This window comes from Echinops telfairi, unplaced genomic scaffold (genome assembly GCF_000313985.2).
Source record: "Echinops telfairi isolate 266 unplaced genomic scaffold, ASM31398v2 ScPeMD7_7400;HRSCAF=8409, whole genome shotgun sequence".
Taxonomy (NCBI): Eukaryota; Metazoa; Chordata; class Mammalia; order Afrosoricida; family Tenrecidae; genus Echinops; species Echinops telfairi.
The window spans coordinates 29171037-29193432 of record NW_022111300.1 but is presented as its reverse complement, the minus strand read 5'-3'; the positions used below and the strand labels follow the sequence as shown (position 1 = coordinate 29193432).

Below are 22396 nucleotides of genomic sequence, written 5' to 3'. Positions count from 1 at the left end.
AATTGACAAGACAATGGTCAACACAGAATTAATACAGTTCCTTACAGGAAACTTCAGACTCCAAAACCAAAGAGAATTCTACATACAAGGATGCATGATTCTCCCTCCAAACCTTCACTCCCGAGTGGTGGTAGAGTAATTAACTAAGCAACTAAAATCCATGTAATACTGTGCTTCTCATGACATTTCCTTTTTCCTTCCAGGAAGAACTACATAGGTGTCTCTAAAGGAATCGCTCTACAGAATGGAAAGAAAGACTGGTAATGGAACACAGGCACACTGTATCAATTTGGTGCAGAGCTAAGAAATAATAAAAAGACCAAATTGCTATCCAGTGACAAAATGTCGCATTTGCTAAAGCTGAAATAAAAAATAAATTACAAACTATTTAAGAAACAGGTTAGCATGGCAGACTCTAGAGTAAGCCAGCCTGAGTTTGAATCCAGTTTGCACACCAAGGTCTTTCAAATAATCCCAGTTGTACCTACATGAACTTAAGTAAATTCATTAAATTCCCCTTATTTCAATTTAGGTTAACTTTACAACAAAGCTATAAATACTTATACCTAAGAGGATTCTGAAAAGAAATTATCGGTAGAAATAAGAAGTACTGGGCACACAATAAGCACTGGAGAAATGTAAATTATTATTACTTTTTCACTAGGATCTCCTGTCTTCTAAAGGGGAACATAAGAGTGGGGTCTGTCAAATCATCTAGCACTGCAATCACAGAAACGTCTTAAGTATTCAACTGAAGCACAGAAAGGAGCTCTGGTGGTATGCAGAGGGTGAAGAGCTGGGCTGGCAACTACAAGGTCAGCAGTTTGAAACCACTAGTCACTCTGCTGAATGTCTTCATGAGGCATCTTGTTCCGGTAAAGATTTACAGTCTTAAAACTCACAACGTCATCCTACTCTGTCCTGCAGGGTCACTATGAATCAAACTCCACATGATGACAGTGGATTTTGGTTCAATGAACAGAAGTTGATTTTTCTCAGTGAGAGGTAAGGATGCTGGTGCAATGTTAGCTCTGGGGGAAAATCTTTGTCCACATTTCTCTATTATGCATTTCTCTTGGCATTTCCCAGAGATCTACATCTCTTTGCATTTATCTTTCCCCCATTCCTGCTTACTTTTATCCCTGGTCTCCTTTCATATTCTGAAGGGATTGGCTTAAAGCACAGGAAATACTGATAGACGTTTAAAAGGAAGAACATTCTATTTCAGAGTGGGACCACAACTAAAGATATCTTGTTTTAATCACATACCTTCTTCAAGCCTGTTCTGATTCATAGGGACCTTATAGGGCAGAATATGAAGGCCCTATAGAGTTTCCAGGGCTGTAAATCTTCAAAGAAGCACACTACCACATCCTTCTTCCACTGAGCAGCTCTTGGGCTCAAATTGCCAACCTTTCTGTTAGCAGGAGAATGCTATAACCACTGTGCCACCAAAGCATCTTATGTACAGATACTGGGGCTAGAACTTATAATTAATTTGGGCAAACACAGTTCAGTCCATAAAAAGTTCAAAATTACCAAATCTACACATCAAAAATTCTAACATATAATCAAAATTCAACCTAAACTTGGTAATTCTACTTTAAAAGTTAAGGTTATTTGCATTTTGGTTGTAATGCTAGTTCAAGAAGTTTCCAAGAATAGCTTGAGCATAGGTTGAACAAATGTATAAAGGAACTTTCTGACTATACTTTTTAATTAAGCTTTGTTTGAGTTTATCTGACTCTTCGTTTGAGGGTTAGAGGAGATGTTCCCCTACTTCTGAATGTAAGCCCTTAAACTGAGAAGGAAAACAAACAAAACAAAACAAAAAGGCTAACTGTGTTCACAAGTAAATAGCAAGTCTATAGCATTTCACATACTTTCATACATATTTTTAATACTTGTTAGATATATTCAAGGATTTTCCCCATCGCTAATAAAAAGTCCCTAGTTAATTAAAGGTTTTACATATAAATTTAACCATTATCATAATAGACATAAACTATTATTATAGTCTATTAGAACATTTCTTCAATAGATCATCCCTGAAGCAATACAAAGTTTCTTGCTCAATATGATGCCAGGCATCCGTGTACTGATGCCACACACATAAAGAATGGGAACAATGAAGGATACTTGCTCAGGAGCATCATAAAATTAAATACCTTATCTGATAGAAACTCTCTGAGGCTGGCAATAAAATAAGCAATTTCTAGCAACTATAGCTTCAAAAGTTTACCCCATAGGCACAGTACAAAATGGACTGCCTGGTGGTGAAGGATCAAACTTTTTCAATATTTATTTATGAAGTTAAACTTTAAAACAACTGTATTTCAAAAGAAGTACATGTGAGGGAGCTTCAAAAAGTTCATGGAAAATTCCATTATCTTTTAATTCCATTTTTTCACTCATGAAATTTCTGAAATTGCCTCATACATAAGGCTTTCTAAAGGTAATTTTCTTTCGCTATCAACTAAGATATTAGATTTAGCATCAAGCAGGGCTGTTTAGAATAGTATCCAAGGAGCTGGATTCAGCGATGTGATAACCCCACTTTAACTGACTATCAGACGTCCCTTCGGAAACAGCAGACTGCTGCCCTTCCACTCTTCCCTCCCCCCAAGCCCCTGTGACTATTCTGACTGGCTGAACTGAACTCAGTCAAATCCAAGCGCATTTGGCAGCAAGTCTGACCACTAAATGATTTAGGTCCTTGGGGTGGGCCTGGAGAGGGGATTTAAGAATAGGGGACAGAGATGGTATGGGAGATGCCAAATGACTCAAATGATCAACTAAGCATATTACTTTCTTTTGACACTAATGGAACCTTTGCAAAGAGTTACACAGCTTCCAGGTGGCAAGCCAGAACACAAAGAGCATCATGTCCACTTGGGAAATTAAGCCAAACAAGCAAGACAGAAGAAACAGCACAGCAGGATCTCCTTCAAACCCAGCAGCAGCCCCACAGCAGCTGCTGTTGATGCTCCAGTTTCCTCTGCCAAGCCACTCTATAGTGGTAACTGCCTTGACTTCAGAATTCACATTTGGAAAAGACATCTGCAAGCAAACTCTGCAAATTGCCTATCCGTTGCCAATTCAACCCAATGAACTATCCATTCTTTAGCTACTTAGAAATCTCACAAGCTAGACTTTCAAATACAGACAATAAATTATTCTAGCCTTATGCTAAGAGATTAGTCTTTCAATTATTCATTAGACTTCACCAAGAAGTTCTGTTTCGCAATGACTCAAGTACACAAAGTATACAAAATAAGATACTCACAAGTCTCATGAGTTGGTGTTCACAAGACTACCCTATACTATAACATTTTCCCACTATTATATGATACTGAATGTTCTCAAAGCCAATAGAAAACATCCACTCAGTCCATACCAGTACTCTTTTTGGAACAAAGGCAAGAAGCAATTTATGTTATTTCACTGTTTACTCAACAGCTGAGGAAATTGGTCCTAAGCAGTGTTCCCTTAAGGTCCTGTGAACTAACACAGTACATGATTCTAGATGGTAGGTGGATGTTTTCTGATGTGGCAACCCTAAAGACTCATGCCCACTTTTCTCTCTGAACGTTAGCAGTACCTTGCAGAGAAGCAACTGTGACCCATAAGTAAATGCTTGCATCCTGCTATAAGCAAGGAATCTTTGTGGCACAGTGGCAAAAGTACTATTTTGCTAACTTCAAGGTCAGCGGCCCAAACCCAGCAGCCTCTCTGAGGAAGAAAAATGAGGTTCTCTGCTTCTGTGAAGAACCAGAGAGTCTCAGAACCAGCATGATCCAACTCTACTCTGTCCTATAGTCACTATGAGTTACAATCGACTTGACAGCAATGGGTTTGGTTTGGTTATAAACATCTGGAACATCATGCTCACCTCGAACCTAAGTTCAAGAGTATTTGGACAATGTCTGGACTTCACTGTACCAAGCTCGATCCTTGGGACAAGGGCCCAAGCCAAAGAGAAAACGAGTTCTTTTAATTTTCTCATGTTTCTTAGGATTCCTTCTAGAGCAGAATGAGTGCAGTGGTCTGGTTGTGATCTGGTTGCACTTCTTTGCCACCGCTGGAGGTACTCCCAGACTTCCACTGAAATCTAGATTTTATCATTGGATTAACTGCTCTACAATATGGCCAGAGATGGACTAGTTAATAAAGCAACACCTTCACATTAAATTAATAAACGACTTAATCCCTCTTCCAACTGGGCATACAAGAATCACCTTTATTAAAGAGAGATGTTGTTTCACAGATGTTGTACGTCTATTTTATAAATTCATAGTCCCTGGGCTTCATCAGGTTTTCCTAATAAGAAATGGAAGTTACTTTACAGTTGACTCTCCAAGGTTCAGAAGTTTCTTTTACTTCATAACAGAAAAGTTATGTTTAATTCCCATTTATTGCTGCTGCTATTATTATCGTAATTTTACAGGTGATAAAATTAAGTCAAAGGAGATTAAGTAACTTGTCCAAAGCTACAGCTATTAAGCAGTCATGATTCAAAACAAGAAAATACTATTCCATAACCTGTCGACATATTACTACCTCTCTTAGACTAAATACAGGTTATGAATAGAATGCCTAGGTGCCAATGAGCTGGTTCTGACTCACAGCAACATCGTGGGACAGAGCAGACGTGCCCACACGGTGTTCGAGGCTGTACTCTTTACCAGAGCTGACCGCTGGAGGATTCTGGTAGGACTTGAACCCCCAAGTGGTCAGTTAGTGGCCAGGTGCCTAAGTTTTGCACCACTAGGGTTCCTTATGAATTGAGTATAGAAGGATGGTGTTTCAAAACATATAAAAAGATGGTTTAGCTTAAAATAAATCACCAGTCATTTGATTAAAAAAAAAAAAACTTCATAAAATTATATTTTCTATATACCAAAAAATTAAATGCAAAAGATTAAAACCATAATAGGGGAAAATCTCTTTTAAAGTAATCCTAAATGGGAAAGAATTTTCAAAAACATTAAGCTCATATGAAACAAATACAAAAACTACTGAGTTCCACACAAGAAAAAGCAAGTAACAAATAAATATATACTAATTCAAAAGAACAGGCCACACAGGAAAAACAGTATTTATGACACATAAAAGAAAAACAGCAAATTTCATTAGTACACATCACGAAGGAATCTCTGCAGGGCAGTGGATTTCTCTTTTGGCCCTAGGTCTGTAGGCCACAATCGTACAGAGGGGTTGGGCAATTTCATATGCAAGAAAGGCTAGAGAAGTACGTTGTTCACTGTGACAGACAACTGGCCGAGCTCCCCGAGGCCGAGACAAAAGGAGGAAGTGCTGCCTGTGCTGCGATGTCAGAAGAGAAGCGATATTCAATTTGGATTTGGTGTAAGAGAAGTAGGATTTGATTTTCTAGGAGTATCAAATTTAGCCTCAGGAGTAACCCCATCATATGAGCCAAACTTGTTTTCACTTGCCAGCCCCTGTATTAGGCATGAGCACTAAAAGCACTTCTGAAATGTAAAGAGTCTGAAAGCAGAAACACTCTTCTTGATGAGAAGAGTAAACACTTACCCATATTTTCCAAAGAGTGACACGGTGGTCCCTCCCACAGGCACGGCTTTTCCTGGTCCATAGACATCCCATATGGTCAAAGCCACCTGGGCGCTCCTGGGCAGGTCGGGGTACTTCACCGGTAATTTTAACCATTCATTCCAGCTATGAAAATAAAGCCAACACAACATGAAGACATCACCAGACTGCTACTGTAGGCATATATGTGACCTTTTTTCCTTTTCACAAGATTTTCCAGTTCTTCAACTCATTGCATTAACACTACATGAAGCATGATTCTCCTTCTGCACATCAATGCCACCACTCTTTCAAGTTCTTGTACTGAATGAGGTGGCTTACAGGCAACCATGATGCTGGAAGCTGGGCCTCCAGTATCTCTAATATCAGCAAGATCACTGTGGGCAGGTATCATCAGAGCTTCCAGATTCTCCATCTCCTTTGCATGGTGAGATGGCCCAGGCCATTTTCTCACTTGCTGAAAGCAAGGAAGACTTGAAGCACTTACTGGGAAAGATGAAAACTACAGCCTTTACTACGGATGTCAGCTCATCAGGAGGAAAACGAGTCTTGACATCTGGACTAATAAGCAACATCACGAAAGAAAGAAGAGATGAAGTTCCAAGGATTTCACTATACATGAAACATCCATGGAAACAGCACGGAAGAAATCAAAGGATATACATCACACTGGGAAAATCTTCTGCAAAAGACCTCTTGAAAGCATCAAGGGCAAAGATGTTCCTTGGAAGACGAAGGTGCGCCTCAGCCAAGCCATGGTATTTTCAACTGTCTCACATACATGCGAGAGTTAGAAACCGACTAAGGAAGACCCGAGAAGAACTGATGCCTTCCGACGACGATGCTCCACTACCAGAAGAACAAAGGTATCTGGCTTGGAAGAAGTACAGACGAAATTCTTCTCACAAGCAAGGATGGTGAGACTTCACCTCAGTACCTGCTGATGTGTTCTCAGGAGGAACGAGGCTCTCAAGGACCCACAATGAGCTAGACTGACACTGTAGCTGTCAAAATGGGCTCAGAGACAGTGAAGAAGGTGCAAGGTCATGTAGTATTTCTTCCTGTTATGTTGAGGGTCCCAGATAGTCAGAACAGATTTCCTGGCAATTAATTACTCATCTCTGCATATTTCCTTCAGCTTTTAAACTTGACACTGGATTCACTTGATAATTGCAAATCCTTCACAGTACAGGCAGATGGCTTTTATAATCCCAAAAGAATAACACGCAAATGACATAAAAATTAACACTCAACAGACATATTGAATCATTAGGAAAAAAGATTCTATTTACCCAAAATTATCCTCCAAGGGGCAAATACTTGTCTAGGTGAACATACATCTGGATCAGTAAGAAATAAAACAGAATTTTTAAAACCTCTATGAAAGAATATGGAATATATATCCATTACATGAATTCAAGGAAAACTGGAGGTGAGTATCAATGTCAAGAATTCAGTGTCATCAAATTCTTTTTCTCTCTGACTGTGTTAAAAAAAATAAACCGCATTCCTGTGAAAACTATTTTCCACTACAGGTAAGTAACCAAGTGAATTTAAAAACTGCCTACATGGTAGCTGAGGCTGAAAAGGAAAATATTAAACCATGTCACCTTTCACTAATGAACTCGCAGGTCAATTAACACAGGTGAAATGGCTGTTTGGTCGCTGAATGGAAAGCTTGGTGACTTGAACCTACCAAGTTCCCGCAAGAGCAGAGATCTTGGAATCTGCTCTCTTCTATACGACAGTCTAGGAAACCCTATAGGACACTTCGGTCCTGTGACATGGGCCGCTATAAGTAGAAATCAACATGGCACACAACAACAATGAAGGGAAAAGGGAAAAAGCAAGAACCAGGGCCAAAGCAAGTGTGAAATGTTACCTCCATATTCTATCAGTTCATGACTAGGAGACAGAACACATGCCCAACCAATTAATCACCTCAAATGTTTGCTATCCAACACCAGACTCCCCAGCACGTCTTTAAATCAAAGCATGTCCACACCTTTGTACTGGGCTTCAGCAAGAGTTTTGTTTTGTTTTTTTAAGAAATTATTCATGAGCTAAAAACAGAAATTGGAGTAGCGATACCAGGAGGGTAGCGGTAAGGTGGTGGGAGAAGGGGAGGAAGGGGGAAATGACAGCAATGATCGACCCATAACCCCAACCCCCCAGGAGGACAGACAAGAGAAATGTGGGTGAAGGGAGACAGCAGTTGGTGTAAGATATGAAAATAATCATAATTTATAATTTATCAAGGGGTCATGAGGGTGAGAGGGAGAGGAGGGAGGGAAAAAAGAGGAGCTGATACCAAGGGCTCAAATACGAAGTAAATGTTTAGAAATGTCTAGAAAATGAAGATGGCAACATGTGTATAAATATGATTCATACAATTGATGTACAGAATATCATAAGCTAAGAGCTCCCAATAAAATGATTTAAAATTTTTCTGAGCTTCAATTACCAGGGTGGATAACATCTCACACTATCTAACAGTATTTCATGTACTCATGGGCACAGAAGGGCAGAGAATTTAAAGCCGCTATGGATACGTTGTCGACCATTTTGTAAATCAGCCAGCTGAGAAACCAAATCTGCCAGTATACTGCCAGTATACTGAATATAAACATAAATACAACTTGATCTCAATTGAATTACTGGTATCCTGTTATTCTGAGTATACTCTTGCTGTAGACTGTTGTGTTGATCCCAATGCAGAGTGCAACTGTCCCACAGAATGTCCAGGCTGTCCGATGTTTGTCGAGGAACAGATAGCCTGGTCTTTTCTCAGAGAACCACAAATGCGTTTGAAATTCTGACTGCTTAAGCACTCTGCCACCAGGGCTCCTGTTCAATGCATAACAAAACCAGACCCACAGCCGTCCAGCTGACGCCGACGCTCCGTGTGCTTCCAGACCCGCCCCCACAGGGTTTTTCAAGGCTGTAGTCTTGACGGAACCAGACTGCCAATTTTTCTCCCAGAGGAGCTGCTGAGTCTAAACTGCTCATCTTCTAGGGAACAGCTAAGTACTTTTAACCTCTGTGCCACGGAGGTGCCTACTTAAAGTTTAGAGGCACTAAATTAGGGAACCACAGTGAACCCTCGCCACTTCGCGCTTCGACTTCCACTGCTTCACTCTATCGCGGTTTTTGCGTAACAGCGCATGCTCTGTCATTACTGCCACTGATTGGCTCATACTGTACACGCTTCTGTCTGCATCGCTACGTATCGGAGCTACGTATCAGATGCATTTTTGCTTTTGTACAGTGTACTGTAATTGTTTGCGATTTTTAAGAAATTTTATCTAAGCCCTATGATGGCTCCTAAACGAACTGCTTCTTCTAAGCCTTCTGACAATAAAAATAAGCGCCAGAGGAAGATGCTCACCATCCAGGAAAAGGTAAAACTTTTGGATATGATCAAAGATGGCAAGAAAATCGTGGAGGTTGCACGCCATTTCGACTTGAATGAGTCTTCCGTTCGCTCCATCCGTTGTACTTCATAATATAATAAATAATAAATGACAATTGTAACCTCCAAAATGTTTTACTGCATTTTCCCTTTTTCGTTTAATAAATTGGGTAATACGAGTGTAATGGTGACTAAAGGGTGTTTTTTCATGTCCTCTATGCTCTAACTACGAAAATATTTGATTTACAAATAAGGAATCCTACTTCGCGGGATTTAATTTATCACGGTAGGGTCTAGAACCGATTAGCCGCGATAAACGAGGGTTCACTGTAATACAAACCAGGGGAAGCCTGGTCTAGAATCCACCATCCACAAGAACATTACTCACTTCCATCGTGTACTAAAGGCCTTGTAGGATGTTCTCACTGGCAAGGCCAGAGGCTTTCCTTCTGTGAAAACCTGACAAGTAACATAGAGGTCGGAACACGTCTCTTGGTATAGTCCTGAAAACTTCAGCATCGGGTCTTCGAGGACAGCTTTGTAGCTTTTTTGTTCTCGCTTCCCTTCCAAGCTTCCTCTGAAAGCATAAGAGCAACAATGTTTTAGACATATTGTTAAAAGTATACAGGTACATGCACAAAAAGTATTCAGAAGATTAAAGAGTACAGAATGTATCCAAATAACAATTTTTCATGTGTAACTAAAGCTACTTTTATGTTAATTAAAGCTAAAGATCAAACTCACTGCCATTGAGTCTGTGCTGACCCATAGGGACCCTCTAAGCCAGGGCAGAATTGGGTTTCCAAGACCGCAACTCTTTACAGGACTAGAAAGCCTCATCTTCCTCCCACGGAGTAACTGGTGGTTTCAAACTGCTGACCTTGCGATTAGCAGCCCAACACGTAACCACTACACAACCAGGGCTGCCTCATGTTTACTCAGGGCCTCTTAAAATCCTAACACACCTAAGACCATTTCCTATCTCTTTCAACAGATTCACATTTGGTTTCTTCTTTTAACCCTACCACCAACTCTTGATCTAAATTCTAAAAGTCACCAGCTAGCTTTCTGGTCATTAGTGTCATTTTATGTATTTCAAGGTGAGTATTTATAGTCATTTATTCTCTTAATAATAACTTACAGTGCTTGGTCCCCAAACCAAAAACCAAGCCCACGACTACTGAGTTCATTCCGATATATAGTGAGCCTACCAGAGAAAGGGCTGCCCAGGGGGGTTTCAAACTGTAAATCTTCTACAGAAGCACTGTGACAGCTCTCTCCTATAAAGTGGCTGGTGGATTTGAACTGCTGACATCTTGGTTAACAGCTGAGCGCTTTGATGAGTGTGCCAACAGACCAAGTAAGCAATGCCATGTTATCAGGGAACACTAAGCCTTATGGCTTCTGGGGAGAAAAAGCTAATTCTAGCTGCATATTCTTTTTGTTCCTTTTGTCTTTTACTGCATATATATTATGGAGTCATTTTTTAAAATGTAAGTAATATATTAATTATAAAGCATCCAAAAAAAGTAAAAACATTTCTTAACTATCAATGTTATGCCAGGCACTTGATATGCGCTTTCCTACTTACCTTTCAGATATAAAAAGCCATTATTTAAGGTCACAGGATAAAGAAGTAACAGCTGAGAATAAAAATCAGGATAGAGCATTTGGTAGTGAAACTATTCTTTATGATACTGTAATAACACATGGCATTAAGCATTTTTAAAAAATCTACAGGACCATACAGGAGAAAAGATGGGGCTTTCTACCCCCATAAACATACAATCTCGGAAACCCACGGAGGCAATTCTACCCTGCCCTATAAGGTCACTATGAGTAGACATGGCAGTGAGTTTGGAGTGGTTATTATTTTTTAATAGCACAACACAAAGGAGCGCTGATGACACAGCACTTAGAATACCCAGCTGCTAACTGAAAGGCCAGTAGTTCAAACCCACTACCTGCTCTGTAGGAGCAAGATGTAGAAATCTGCTTCAGTTAAGATTACACCTTGGAAGTCCTACTGGGTAGTTCCACTCTGCCCTGCAGCATCACTACGAGTCCAAATCCACTCTATGGCATGGGGCTACAATACACAATGGAAGACCCCATAAGCAAAGAAGAGACTGAGGGAAGGCCTTCTACGAGATGATGGTAATGCAAGCCCTGTAGAAGCATCAAGTGGTGTATGTGGCAGCAAAATACCTGATATGGCGGCACAGGGTAGTATACAATGGTGCAGTTTGGTTGTTGCCAGAACATTTTTACTAACACCTCAAAAGTAATGGTAAAGGACTTATCAGATCTTAAAAATTAGCGCTCATTTGTGAAAATAAAAGTCATTCCATGTGCTTCTGATAACGGAAAAAGCATCTCAAGAGCAAAGAAAATATAAAGGATCCTTAGCGGCGCAGGGCATTGGGCTGGTAAGTGAAGAGAAAAATGAGGCAGCTTGCTGCTGCTGCAAATATGCACTGCTCTGGGAACTGTGGAGAGCAGTTCTACTCTGTCTCATACTGTTGCTATGAGTTGGAACCAACTTGGAAATAGTAGGTGGGGGAAAAAAACATGGACTATATACCACAGAGTTTAGCCCTTTCTCTATCAATTTAAATATAGAACATATGCCTTAATATGCTTATTGATTATGAGTGATGTCATGGCTCATAACTTGTGGTAGTTTTGACAGATGAAAACACTTTTTAAAACCTTCTGGAAATAGTGATACTGGATGCACAACACTTGTAATCTATAACACTGAATTGTACATATAAAAATGGTTAAGGTGGCAGTTTTTTGTTATGTATATTTTAACACATTAAATGAAAAAAATATTTTTCTATAACACCACCAAGGAGTCCTGGAAGTGCAATGGTAAAAACTAAAACCAAACACTGCCATCTGGTCGATTCGAACTCACAACAACCCTACTGAAAGTCCCCAAGGCTGTGAATCTTTCCAGGATCACAAAGCCTCACCTTTCTCCCTCAGGGTAGCTGGTGGATTTTAAATCAACTTTGACATTAGCATCCAATGCTTAATGGCAGCGTCACCAGATTTAAGGGTTGGCAGGGTCAAACTCACCCTGTGGCTCTGCGGGAGAAAGACCTGGCAATCTTTTTCCCATGAAGATTAGAAAGAAAAAAAACAACCCTAGGGACACTCTATTTAGTCACATATTGCTATGTACCAGAATCAACTCGATAGTACAGAATAGCAATGCAACACTACCTTAAAATATTCAACTTCAACTTGGTCCTACCCATGCCCCAATCTCATTCCCATTAGTCTCATCCCAGCATGGCCTTGATCATGTTGAAATGGGATCACTCATAGTATCCCAAGGTCTTCCTGCATCCTGTCCACTCCCAATTACCTTGGTTGGACAACGTCAGACTGCCCAAAGAGTCAGCATAAGTCTCTATCACCTTCCCAATTACTAATGCTGCACCCACGTGCACCTCTACCTCGTCTGCACCTCTCTGCAGTCTCCATTCTAGAGTTCTACCCACTCTGACTTGACCGAGACTTGGTTTCTTCATCTCTAAAAGAAGAACCAGCAATAACCTCTCAAAAGGCTGCTCTGAACAGCAAACTGTTTCTAGGCTGGAAAACACTGAGAATATACAGGCTTATTCCTGCCATTTCCCATCTAGACACCACCGGCCTTTGCTCACTTCCATTCTCCCCGCCTGCCGGGCCACAGCCCTCCAAGAAGACCCCCTAGCCCGCCGCTCGCCCGCAGCCCGCAGGTCTCCGCATCCCCGCCCCCCGGCACGGGGTCTCACATCTTGAGCTGCACGTTAATGTCCAGGTCACAACTGTAGATGTAATGGAACTTCTCGGATTCCCCCATGACAACTTCAGCAGGAGTACCAGCACGGGGAACTGACACCAGCGCGGGAGCTGAAACAGCGGTTCACAACAACACAGGTGCTTCCGGTTCCGCCCCTCGACCCGAGCGCCGCCAATCGTCGCCCGGAGTGCGACCGGACGCCACGGAAATTCCGCCCAAGCGGCTCTTCTGCGCATGTGCGCGAGTTGCTTCTCAGGCTTGCTTAAGGATAACTAGTTTTCCGGAAACTCGCCCTCTTTGCTTTTATTCCAGCTTTCTGACTTCCGGTTATAACTTTTCTTTTTAAGGAATGAAATATTCTTAGAAGGAAACTCCATTCAAAACTCCTGCAACAATTCTCACTGGATGCAGGCTGAAGCAGCAATAATCGCCTGCTTAAACGTCAGAAGTTTTAATAAAAATTGCAGATAGGATTTATGACTTCCTGCTGCAACCAAAAAGCTCCCATTTCTGTCTTAAAAGGGCAGTGAGAGGAAGATCAAGGAACCCTGGCCTAAAGTTTCAATACTCTCAGTACTTAACTGCTACTTTGGGCAAAGAGTTGGAGCATTTGTTTGTACTATCCTTTTTGAGCTCCATGTCCCAGGTTGGCACAATTAGTTTGCGCTCACTAGTAATTAAGTGGCTGATCATTTAAACACACCTGTCAGGTGCAGAAGAAAGGCCTGAAGACATGCATCCCCACCACAGCCAAGGGATTCTATGGAGTTCCCTTGCCACTCTTAATATGTGCTATCATCATGAAGCAGAATCAACAGGAAGGCCATGGTTCTGGGGAATTTCTGTATGTATGTTTATTACTATTAGTCTGCTCCAATATACTTTTCAAGACTCAACCCAAGTTATCCATTGCTGTTAAGCGATCCTGATTATTAATGACTCAATAGCAGAGAGTAGAACTGCCCCATAGCCTCCAAGGCTATAATTTTAATGGAAGCAACTGCCATATCTTTCACCCTCAGCAGCTGGTGGATTAGAACCACCAACCTTCGCATCAGCAGCCCAGCATGTAACCACTGTGCTGCCAGGCTCCAAATTAGAACCTGGAAATTTTGAGTCAGAACCTTAGAACTCAGATCTCTGACCCCTTTGAGCATCTGCAATGTTTATAAGTTTTGAGAAAAGAGACACCCCAAATTCAAATACAACTTATAGAGAAACATTTATTAAGCCTTAAATAGGACAAATACTCCCTTGAAGAATTCGAGTCTCCTAAACCCACTGGAGCAATTTTATCCTGTTCTATATGGTCAGGATGAGATGGCAGTGCATTTTGAGTGCAAACTTTTGTTAGTTATATAATCTGGTGTCAAATTGAGACTACTAAGAGTGAAGGGGGGAGAGAGAGAAAAAAGAGTGAAGGGGTGGAGTTTAGACTGTCGATCAGGTCGCAGTTTGATGACCTCATTTGGAGGTGCTATGGAGATAAATAGTTTGCTGAAGGCAGGGCACACACAGTATCTCTGTGAACTGTTCACTTGACAAGACACATGGAGCTACCCTGATGAAGCCAGAACCCTAGAACTGGAGGAACTGTGTAGAGATTCATGCCAGTGCTGAGCTGAGATGCTTCCACCGCCTCTGGATCCACAAGACGTTCCACCCAATGACCTGTGATCTTCCTGCATTTGGCATCATTACATGTGTTGTGTGAGTCTGAAGAGGAATTTATAGATTGTTATTGGACATATGGGCTAATATTGGACTTATGAACTTGATCTGGACTGGGCTGGGATATTTTCTTAATAAACAATTACTCTTTATATAAAGCTCTTTCTTATACACATATGAGTGTCTATGGATTTGTTTCTCTCATCAACCCAGACTAACACAAAACTTAAATTATTTTTATTACATTGTCATATAATGTATGAGACTGAATAAAACTATATGTATGTTTCTTAGAAGCTATAAAACCAAAACAAATTATCAAATTAAATACAGACACACACAAACTAGCAACCCCCCTGACTCTCTTGGGTATGTGATCAGCTGCGAACAGCAAAGTCAAACCTACCAGACTGTTTCCAGAGAGAAAGAGGAGCCTGCCTGCTCTTGTAAAGATTTACAGTCTTCGAAACCCATTAAAGGATAACTACGAATCCACATTGACTCGATGACATTAGCTTTGGTTTTTGACTAGTTCTTTAAAATTAAATAGGCTTCTACTGCTGCAATGCCTCTCGTCTATCAGTTTGTCACCTTGTGATGGCTTACCCATTGCTCTGATGCTGGAAGATAAACCACCAGTATATCAAGTACCAGTTTGTGACCAGTAATGGATAGATTTCAGTGACGCATCCAGATTAAGACAGAATAGGAATAGAAACAAAATCCTGGTGACCTGTGTCCAAAATTTTGCCAGTAAAAACCTTATGGATCACAATAGAACTTTGCTCTACTCACTTGTTTTGTACAGTCATCAGGAGGATAAATCACTGGAAGGGCATCCTGTGTGGTGTAGTAAAGGGTTAACAGGGTGAATTGGCACACTAGCCATAAGAATGGACTTGAACTTGCCAGATATTTTGAGGTGGATGCAGGACCAGATAACATTTCGCTCGTAATTCTAAGAGCTCTTACTCTTGTGGGGGCTCTGAGGCCCATGGAAATGTGCAATGTAAAGTGTGGGATTAATGGGAGAGGGGTTTCCCACAAGGCATCACAGGTCCCGTAGGCGCAATTGTACAGCGATAATAAGTAGAGATTATAGTAAAGTCATAGAGAGCATGAGAGTTAAAAGATAGAGTCAAGCAATGGAGTCAGACACAATTCATGGTAGCATTGCTCACCTCAGTCCCGCTTGGTGGTCCACGTGGAGGGAGAGAGAGAAACTTTAATGCTTTCTAAGCTTTTATCCTCTTTGGGGATGTGCAAGCCCCCTAATTACAGGTGAAGACATACATCACAGGAAGGGGTTGTACAATAGGCATACACATTGTAGGAAGGGGATCTATGATAGCCATAAGTGTAACAGGAAGGGGATGAGCTAGGGGTGTGCCCATAGGAATGGGAAGGTCTAGGGATATACATGTGACAAGATGGGCAGACCCTAGATTCATGATGGCAACCTAACCTTGTTCATCCTTGGGTGGGTTTGACCTCTCCGGTGTCTCCCACAAGGAAACAGACAACTACTATCCTTATCAAACAACTACTATCCTTATCAGAAGGGAGTGGGCCCTACTTGTGGGATAAACAGTGGTGTCTACTTGGTTCTAGATGGCTGATTGCTCTTAGGGAGAATGACCCCTAATCTACTCCTGATGACCTCCAAGTGTATAGTCATTCTCAAGCAGCTATGTCTGGCATATATTTGGGGGAGACAGCTTGAGAGAAATCCTTCTGTTTCCCACAGTAAAGGGAAGTACCTCTTTTCTGGCACCAAGCTTACTTAGACCCTCCAGAGATCCTACCAGGAGAGGCAGCTTTGGATTCCTGTTTTCCCACTGCACCATTTGTGTGAGGGTACAGAAGACATCCCATTTCAAATATAATTTAAAGAGAACACGTATCATGATCTCCCAGCAGTGACTCCTGAAAGTCTACTTTGTAATATTCACATTACCTTAAGTCAAGAATGAAAACATTTTGTCAAAAAACTCCTTTGCTCAATTTTGTATCTCAAGCTTCAAAATCGCTTTTTATTGCCTTAAGTGATTTAATTTCAGCTTGCTTCTTGACCAATAATTCCCTAAAATGAATTGCCATTGCGAATTCTTTCTTGCCAACGGTGTGTCCCACAAGCTCTCTTCTGATTATAATTCATCGTTCCATGGTCTCTCAATGGTTCAAATGTGGCATGCACGTTCTCTGTTCACTGTGGATGCTGCCACTCCCTACTGCCCACAATAGCAGCTGTTCCACTCATTTGCATTAGTTTTTTCACAGGATAGTATTTTAGTTTGTGACAGAGAGGTAGCTTTTACTTCTATTTGAATACCAATTGCCAAGTGAAACCTCAACTCCAACGAGTCTATGGTAACATGGCCATCATATCTGTTCCCAGGCAGCAGAGCAATAGGAAAGACAACCCATTAACATGGGCAATTGGTATCTTTATAGATTTCTAATCACCAACCTCAGCACCATTAAGCTCTCCTCCTATGTTCTCTCTTTAGCCTTTTGTATCACCATGCAACAATATTGCTCCCTATTAGGGAAAGAACAGGGAAGCTGGAATATCCCCCTGGAAAACATCCTATCAATAAGGGAGTAGTCAAGAATTGAGCTGATAAACTACAGGAAAAGTTACTAAATCAAAGACTCGACCATTAAGAGAATTCTTTCCCATCTTGAGCATGCGTGGTAGGGAAAAAAATGACAGAGAAAGCTTGACGCACATTTTAATAATATAAAAACCATACCCACTAGTACCATGACCATTTATCATTACCAAGGAGGTAGGCATGGCAGTTCCAACCTGACCAAATAAGGGAAAGGGACGGAGTCCAAACTTATCAGAAGTTCCCCTACCCACGCCCAACCATCATGAAAGTTCCTGTGCTCAGTTATCATACATTTCTAAAAGTAGAAAGGAGCTCTAGATAATGCCCCACCCTGCATTGTCTCCACTCTGCAGAAAATGACCCCTTCCTCCCTCAGCAAAAAAATTTTCTTTGAAATAAAGACTTGGCTAAGTGACACGCTATTCTTGTGTGATACTTTTCTAGGTTGGGCCACTGTCCTGCGGGAAGTGGAGCAGGAGGCCAGAGATGTCAAGAGAGGACAGCATCACATCCTCTTAATTCTCAGATTTCTGACTTCCTTCATCTCAGCACATGACTTCACTGAATTATCAGAAAAAGTAAAAGCCATGAGACAAGGTCTTACCTAAGTTGTCCCTGCCACACACCTTCCCCTAAATCTATATAGCCACCTACATCTTTTTATTGGTTTCTCTATTATAATAAAATTGGCCACATATTTTCTGTTTAAGTATCTCATCCTGTGGCAGTTACATAATCCTGTCAACAAGTGAGGGGGTGGAGTCTAGCCTGTCAATCAGGTCAAAGTTGATGACCTCATTTGGAGGCGACAAGGAGATAAATAACTCACTGGAGGCCAGTCCCACTCACTGTGTCTTCCCTTTCCTACTGTTGAGAGACTCAGAGAACTGGAGGAGACATGTGGAGACCCATGCCAGCTTTGAGATGCTTCCACCACCACTGAATCCACAAGACCTTCTACCCAGTGGCCTGTGATCTTCCTGCATTTGGCATCATTTCCTGTGCTGTGTGAGTCTAAAGAACAATTTATGGACCAGTATTGAATATATGGGCTAATATAGGACTCATGGACTTGATCTGGACTAGGCTGGGATAGTCTTGCAATATATGATTACTCTTGGATATAAAACTCTCTCATATATTTATGAGTATCTCTGGATTTGTATCTTTTGCTTTGTTTTTTCATTTTGTATTATGAATTAAGTGTGGTTTTACATATCTGACCATCAGGTTTGCATTCAACAACTTAAACAACTTATTGATCCTTTCCATGCCTTTCCGCCCTTTTCTCGCCATTTCCCTCTTTTATGATATTGTCTTCCCTGTGACCCAGTTAACACCTACCTACCCTCTAGCCTGTGCCTTCCTTCTCCTTCCTTTCCCCACTCAGCCCTAGTAACCATCAAAGCCGATTTCTCATAGCACAAAATGCTTTACTTACTTGTTGTTTTCATATCGGTGGTCTCATACAATACATGTCCTTGGAGACTTTCCTCTTCCTTGAATAATGAAACAGTAGAGGGTAAGACTGTATCTGGGTCCCTCTTATAAGCATATATTCAGATATTATTTACAAAATATGACTTGAGTCCATTACACTTTCTATTTTTCTCCTCTGTATTTTCTAATTAATTAAATTATTTTAAAATCACTTTATTGGGGGCTCATACAGCTCTTATCACAAATTGTACATCCATTGGGTCAAACACATTTGTACATTCATTGCCTTCATTTTCAAAATATTTTCTTTCTACTTGAGCCTTTGGTATCAGTTCATTTCTCCTCTGCCCCACACTCCCTCCCTCATGAATCCTTGACAATTTAGATTTTTTTTTCATGTCTTACACCAACCACTATCTCCCTTCACCCACTTTTCTGTTGTACTTTCCCCTATGAAGGGGTTATATGTAAATCATTGTGATCAGTTCCCCTTTTTTCCTCCCACCTTCTCCTTACCCTCCTGGTATCACTACTTTTATTATTGGTCCTAAGGGGTTTACCTGTCCTGGATTCCCTAGGTTGCGAGCTCTTATCTGTACCAGCAGCGTACATGCTCTGGTTGAGCCAGATTTGTAAGGTTGAATTGTGTTCATGATAGTGGGGGGAGGAAGCATTACGGAACTAGAGGAAAGTTGTATATTTCATCAGTGCTATACTGCACCATGACTGGCTCATCTTTTCCTTGTGATACTTCTGTAAGGGGATGTCCAACTGTCCACAGATGGGCTTTTGGGCCTCCACTCCACTGTCCCCCTCCTTCACATTGATATGATTTCTTTGTTGTTGTTCTGGGTCTTTGATGCATGATACCTGGTCCCATGGACACCTTGTGATCACACAGGCTGGTGAGTTTCTTCCATGTGGGTTTTGTTGCTTCTCAGCTAGATGACCACTTGTTTATCTTCAAGAATTTAAGACTCCAAACTCTGTATCTTTTGATAGCTGGGCACCATCAACTCCCTTTACATTAGCTTATGTACCTATTTTGTCTTCGGCGATCCTGTTGAAAAAGTGAGCATCACAGAATGCCAGGTGATTAGAACAAAGTGTTCTTGGGTTGAGGGGGAGGACTTGAGTCAAGGCCCAATGTACTGAATTTGTCTCACTAGTCAACCCGGACAACACACTCCTTGTGCTCTGAATTCTAGTACCTTCTGAATTGTCATCTTCTTAGGAAACATGCAGTGCATCCCTATATCTCACTTCCAAAGGTATGTTGTTTGTAGCCAGATCGTTAGAGAGTATTTCAGACGATTCTTGAACATATGACAGTTGAAAATAACCATGACAAAATCGTCAGTGTTCTCAGTGTTTCTACTTGCCTCCACCTTGTGCCTCTCTATAGATTATATTCTCAGTAAACATCTTCACTCCTTGCCCATCTGCTCCCTGGAGGAGAGCTTTTGGTGCCTCAGTATCTTTGTGGACTATCCAGTTGTTTAACAAACATTCCTGTGTACTTCAAATGTGCCATCCACCAATACTACCCAAGTTACAGAGTTCTCTAATGGGACCAGAGGAGAAAATGGTCTACTTCTTTTTCATGGAATGCTCCTCCTGGTATCTTTGCATGTTTTCTATGTCATCAAATAATCCATCCTGTAAGATCACAGACCACCAAGTATTGTTCTCAATATTCTAGTACGTATTGTGAGTTGTTAATGACTTTATTCTAGTATGTATTGTGAGCTGTTAATGACTGTAGGCATTTTCTGAGATCTTATTGTTGACAGGAAACTCATTGAGATGAGCACATTATGTTTGATCTGCAATTCTGGTTGGCACTCATTCTCTACTTGTGCTATTACATGCTCCACAGGACTGAGATGCTGTGGTTATATTTTGGCACTTCTCATTGCCTTGCCCTGTGTGCATTTGTGTTTTGGCATAAATATTTAATCACAGAAAGGTCGTTGACCCGGCCTTCAGGCTTGCATTTCTGAGACAAAGGGAAGGGCAACAATCAAACAGCTGCTAAATCCATAGACAATCATTGGGGACACAAGTAATTCTTCATGATCCCAGGCGTCATTTTAAGTTACCTTGCCACTTATTCAGATTCTGTAAATGAGCAGAGAAATCGTGCCAGAGACCTTAAGAAGAAGAAAGACCCTCACTGTGCTGTTGTAGGAATTTATCTTTTTATGAGAAACAGAACCCAAAGCTATGTAAACACAGAAAGAATAAACCCAGGGATGAAAGAGAAGGGGAAAGGAGAATTGCTCACTAGAGAGGCGTTTCCAGTGTGAGCTTTGCATTTGTTTAAGAGTTCTGAAAGTTAATACTCCTTCGGGGAAGGCAGAGATGCTCTGCAGGCTGCAGGCCCGGATTGGATGAGGGAGCCGAGAATCAAAGGAGGAAAATGAAAGATGAATCACTGGGGCATCCATTTACTCCAGGGTTGAACTTTCTACTTTTCTGCTTAAGAACAAAAATTCAAAATATTGCTGTTCTACAGCAGGGTTTTTCATCAGTGATCACTATAGTGCTCAGGAAACAGTGATTTTTAGAATTAGATCTAAATTGTCATGGTTTTCAGCTTGTTTCTCAAAGATGGTTCCAGAAAGTCAGTATATAATCAGGATAATAAAATATTGTCCTCTATATTTGTGTTACTCCTTCACCTTGACAATGCTGAATTTTCCTTGAGTTCTGTGGGTCTGAAAAGTGGCAATGAGTTCAAGAAATCTTGTGTTCTGGACAAAAAAAGGCTTGCTACAAAGAACAACTTTTTCTCATATGACTTCGATCAGAGTCTTGCCTGCCTCTTTGCTTACTGACAACGAGTCCAGACACTGACTTTCCAGATTCCTATTCTCTGCTGCATAGAATAGGAGGCTATGGTAGGTTCTTGTCTCCATTGACCACTATAACAAAATGCGTGGCAACCAAAGTTAAACTTCTCACCTTCCCCCAGGTCCCAGAACTTTGGCCAACATATAACTCCACCTTAATAGCCCCTCCTGAGACTGGTCTGGCCTCAAGATAGAACGTTATCTGTTCTGCTATCTCATCATGTCACACTTTCATCCCATTTCCCACACCCAGTTGTTTGTAGTTAATTATTCTCTGTAAAAGAAAATATTTTTGCTTGAGGTTTTTTATATCTTACAGTCAAAGTAACCTCCCTATTGTAATAATACACTTCCTCTGAGAGCAGTTGCTCCACTCCCTCTTATAATGATCCTTTTGAATAGCACCTCTCCCTACTCAATCCAGATTTGGATTTTTTTTATGGTTTCAATTTAACAACCTTCACCTAGTAGTGGTATTTTTTTCCAGAAGCAAACCAAGAACTCCTTTAGACAAGTGTGCATATAAATCACCTAGTTTTACTACTAAAACTTACCTTCTGATTTATGGGGATGGGGACTCTCTTGGGTAGCGTTGATAGGCCTCATCCTTTCCTTTCATTTAGAGACACAGAACTTGAGTCCTGGAGAGATTAAAGCCATCTGTCCAGGGTGATGCTGATTATTATACATTTGGAACTTGACTACACTTTTCCAGAAGACTTCCAGGATACTTAATAAAGGATTTGGGTGTTATGATATGTTAGGGCACCTAGGAGATTATCACCTCTTTCCGATGCTCTCTGTTTCACCTTTCAAAATGATTACTGCTAAGCACTTTGCATTTCTTGATATGTTAAAGAGGATCTTCCTAACACGTTTTCAAGAGAAGCAGACCTTTGTAAATAAACCCAGATAATAGTTGAATCCTGTGCTAGTCTGGCTTGACTAGAGAAACAAATTCATAGAGACACTCAAATGTGTATAAGAAAGAGCTTTACATAACGAGTAATTGAACATTAAGAAAACATCT

General features: G+C 40.9%; 1 protein-coding gene across 1 annotated transcript in view; it reads right to left on the bottom strand.

Moving 5' to 3' along the window:
• PIK3C3 (phosphatidylinositol 3-kinase catalytic subunit type 3) overlaps positions 1 to 12891 on the bottom strand; it is a 114949-nt gene extending 102058 nt beyond the window's left edge. Inside the window, exons 1-3 of the mRNA XM_045296041.1 lie at positions 12775 to 12891; positions 9372 to 9560; positions 5554 to 5697 (exon numbers count right to left, since the gene is read on the bottom strand). Coding sequence (XP_045151976.1) covers positions 5554 to 5697; positions 9372 to 9560; positions 12775 to 12842 — 401 coding nt within the window. The 5' untranslated portion in view covers positions 12843 to 12891. The remainder of the gene's footprint in view (positions 1 to 5553; positions 5698 to 9371; positions 9561 to 12774) is intronic.
• Between the last annotated feature and the right edge of the window lie 9505 nt (positions 12892 to 22396).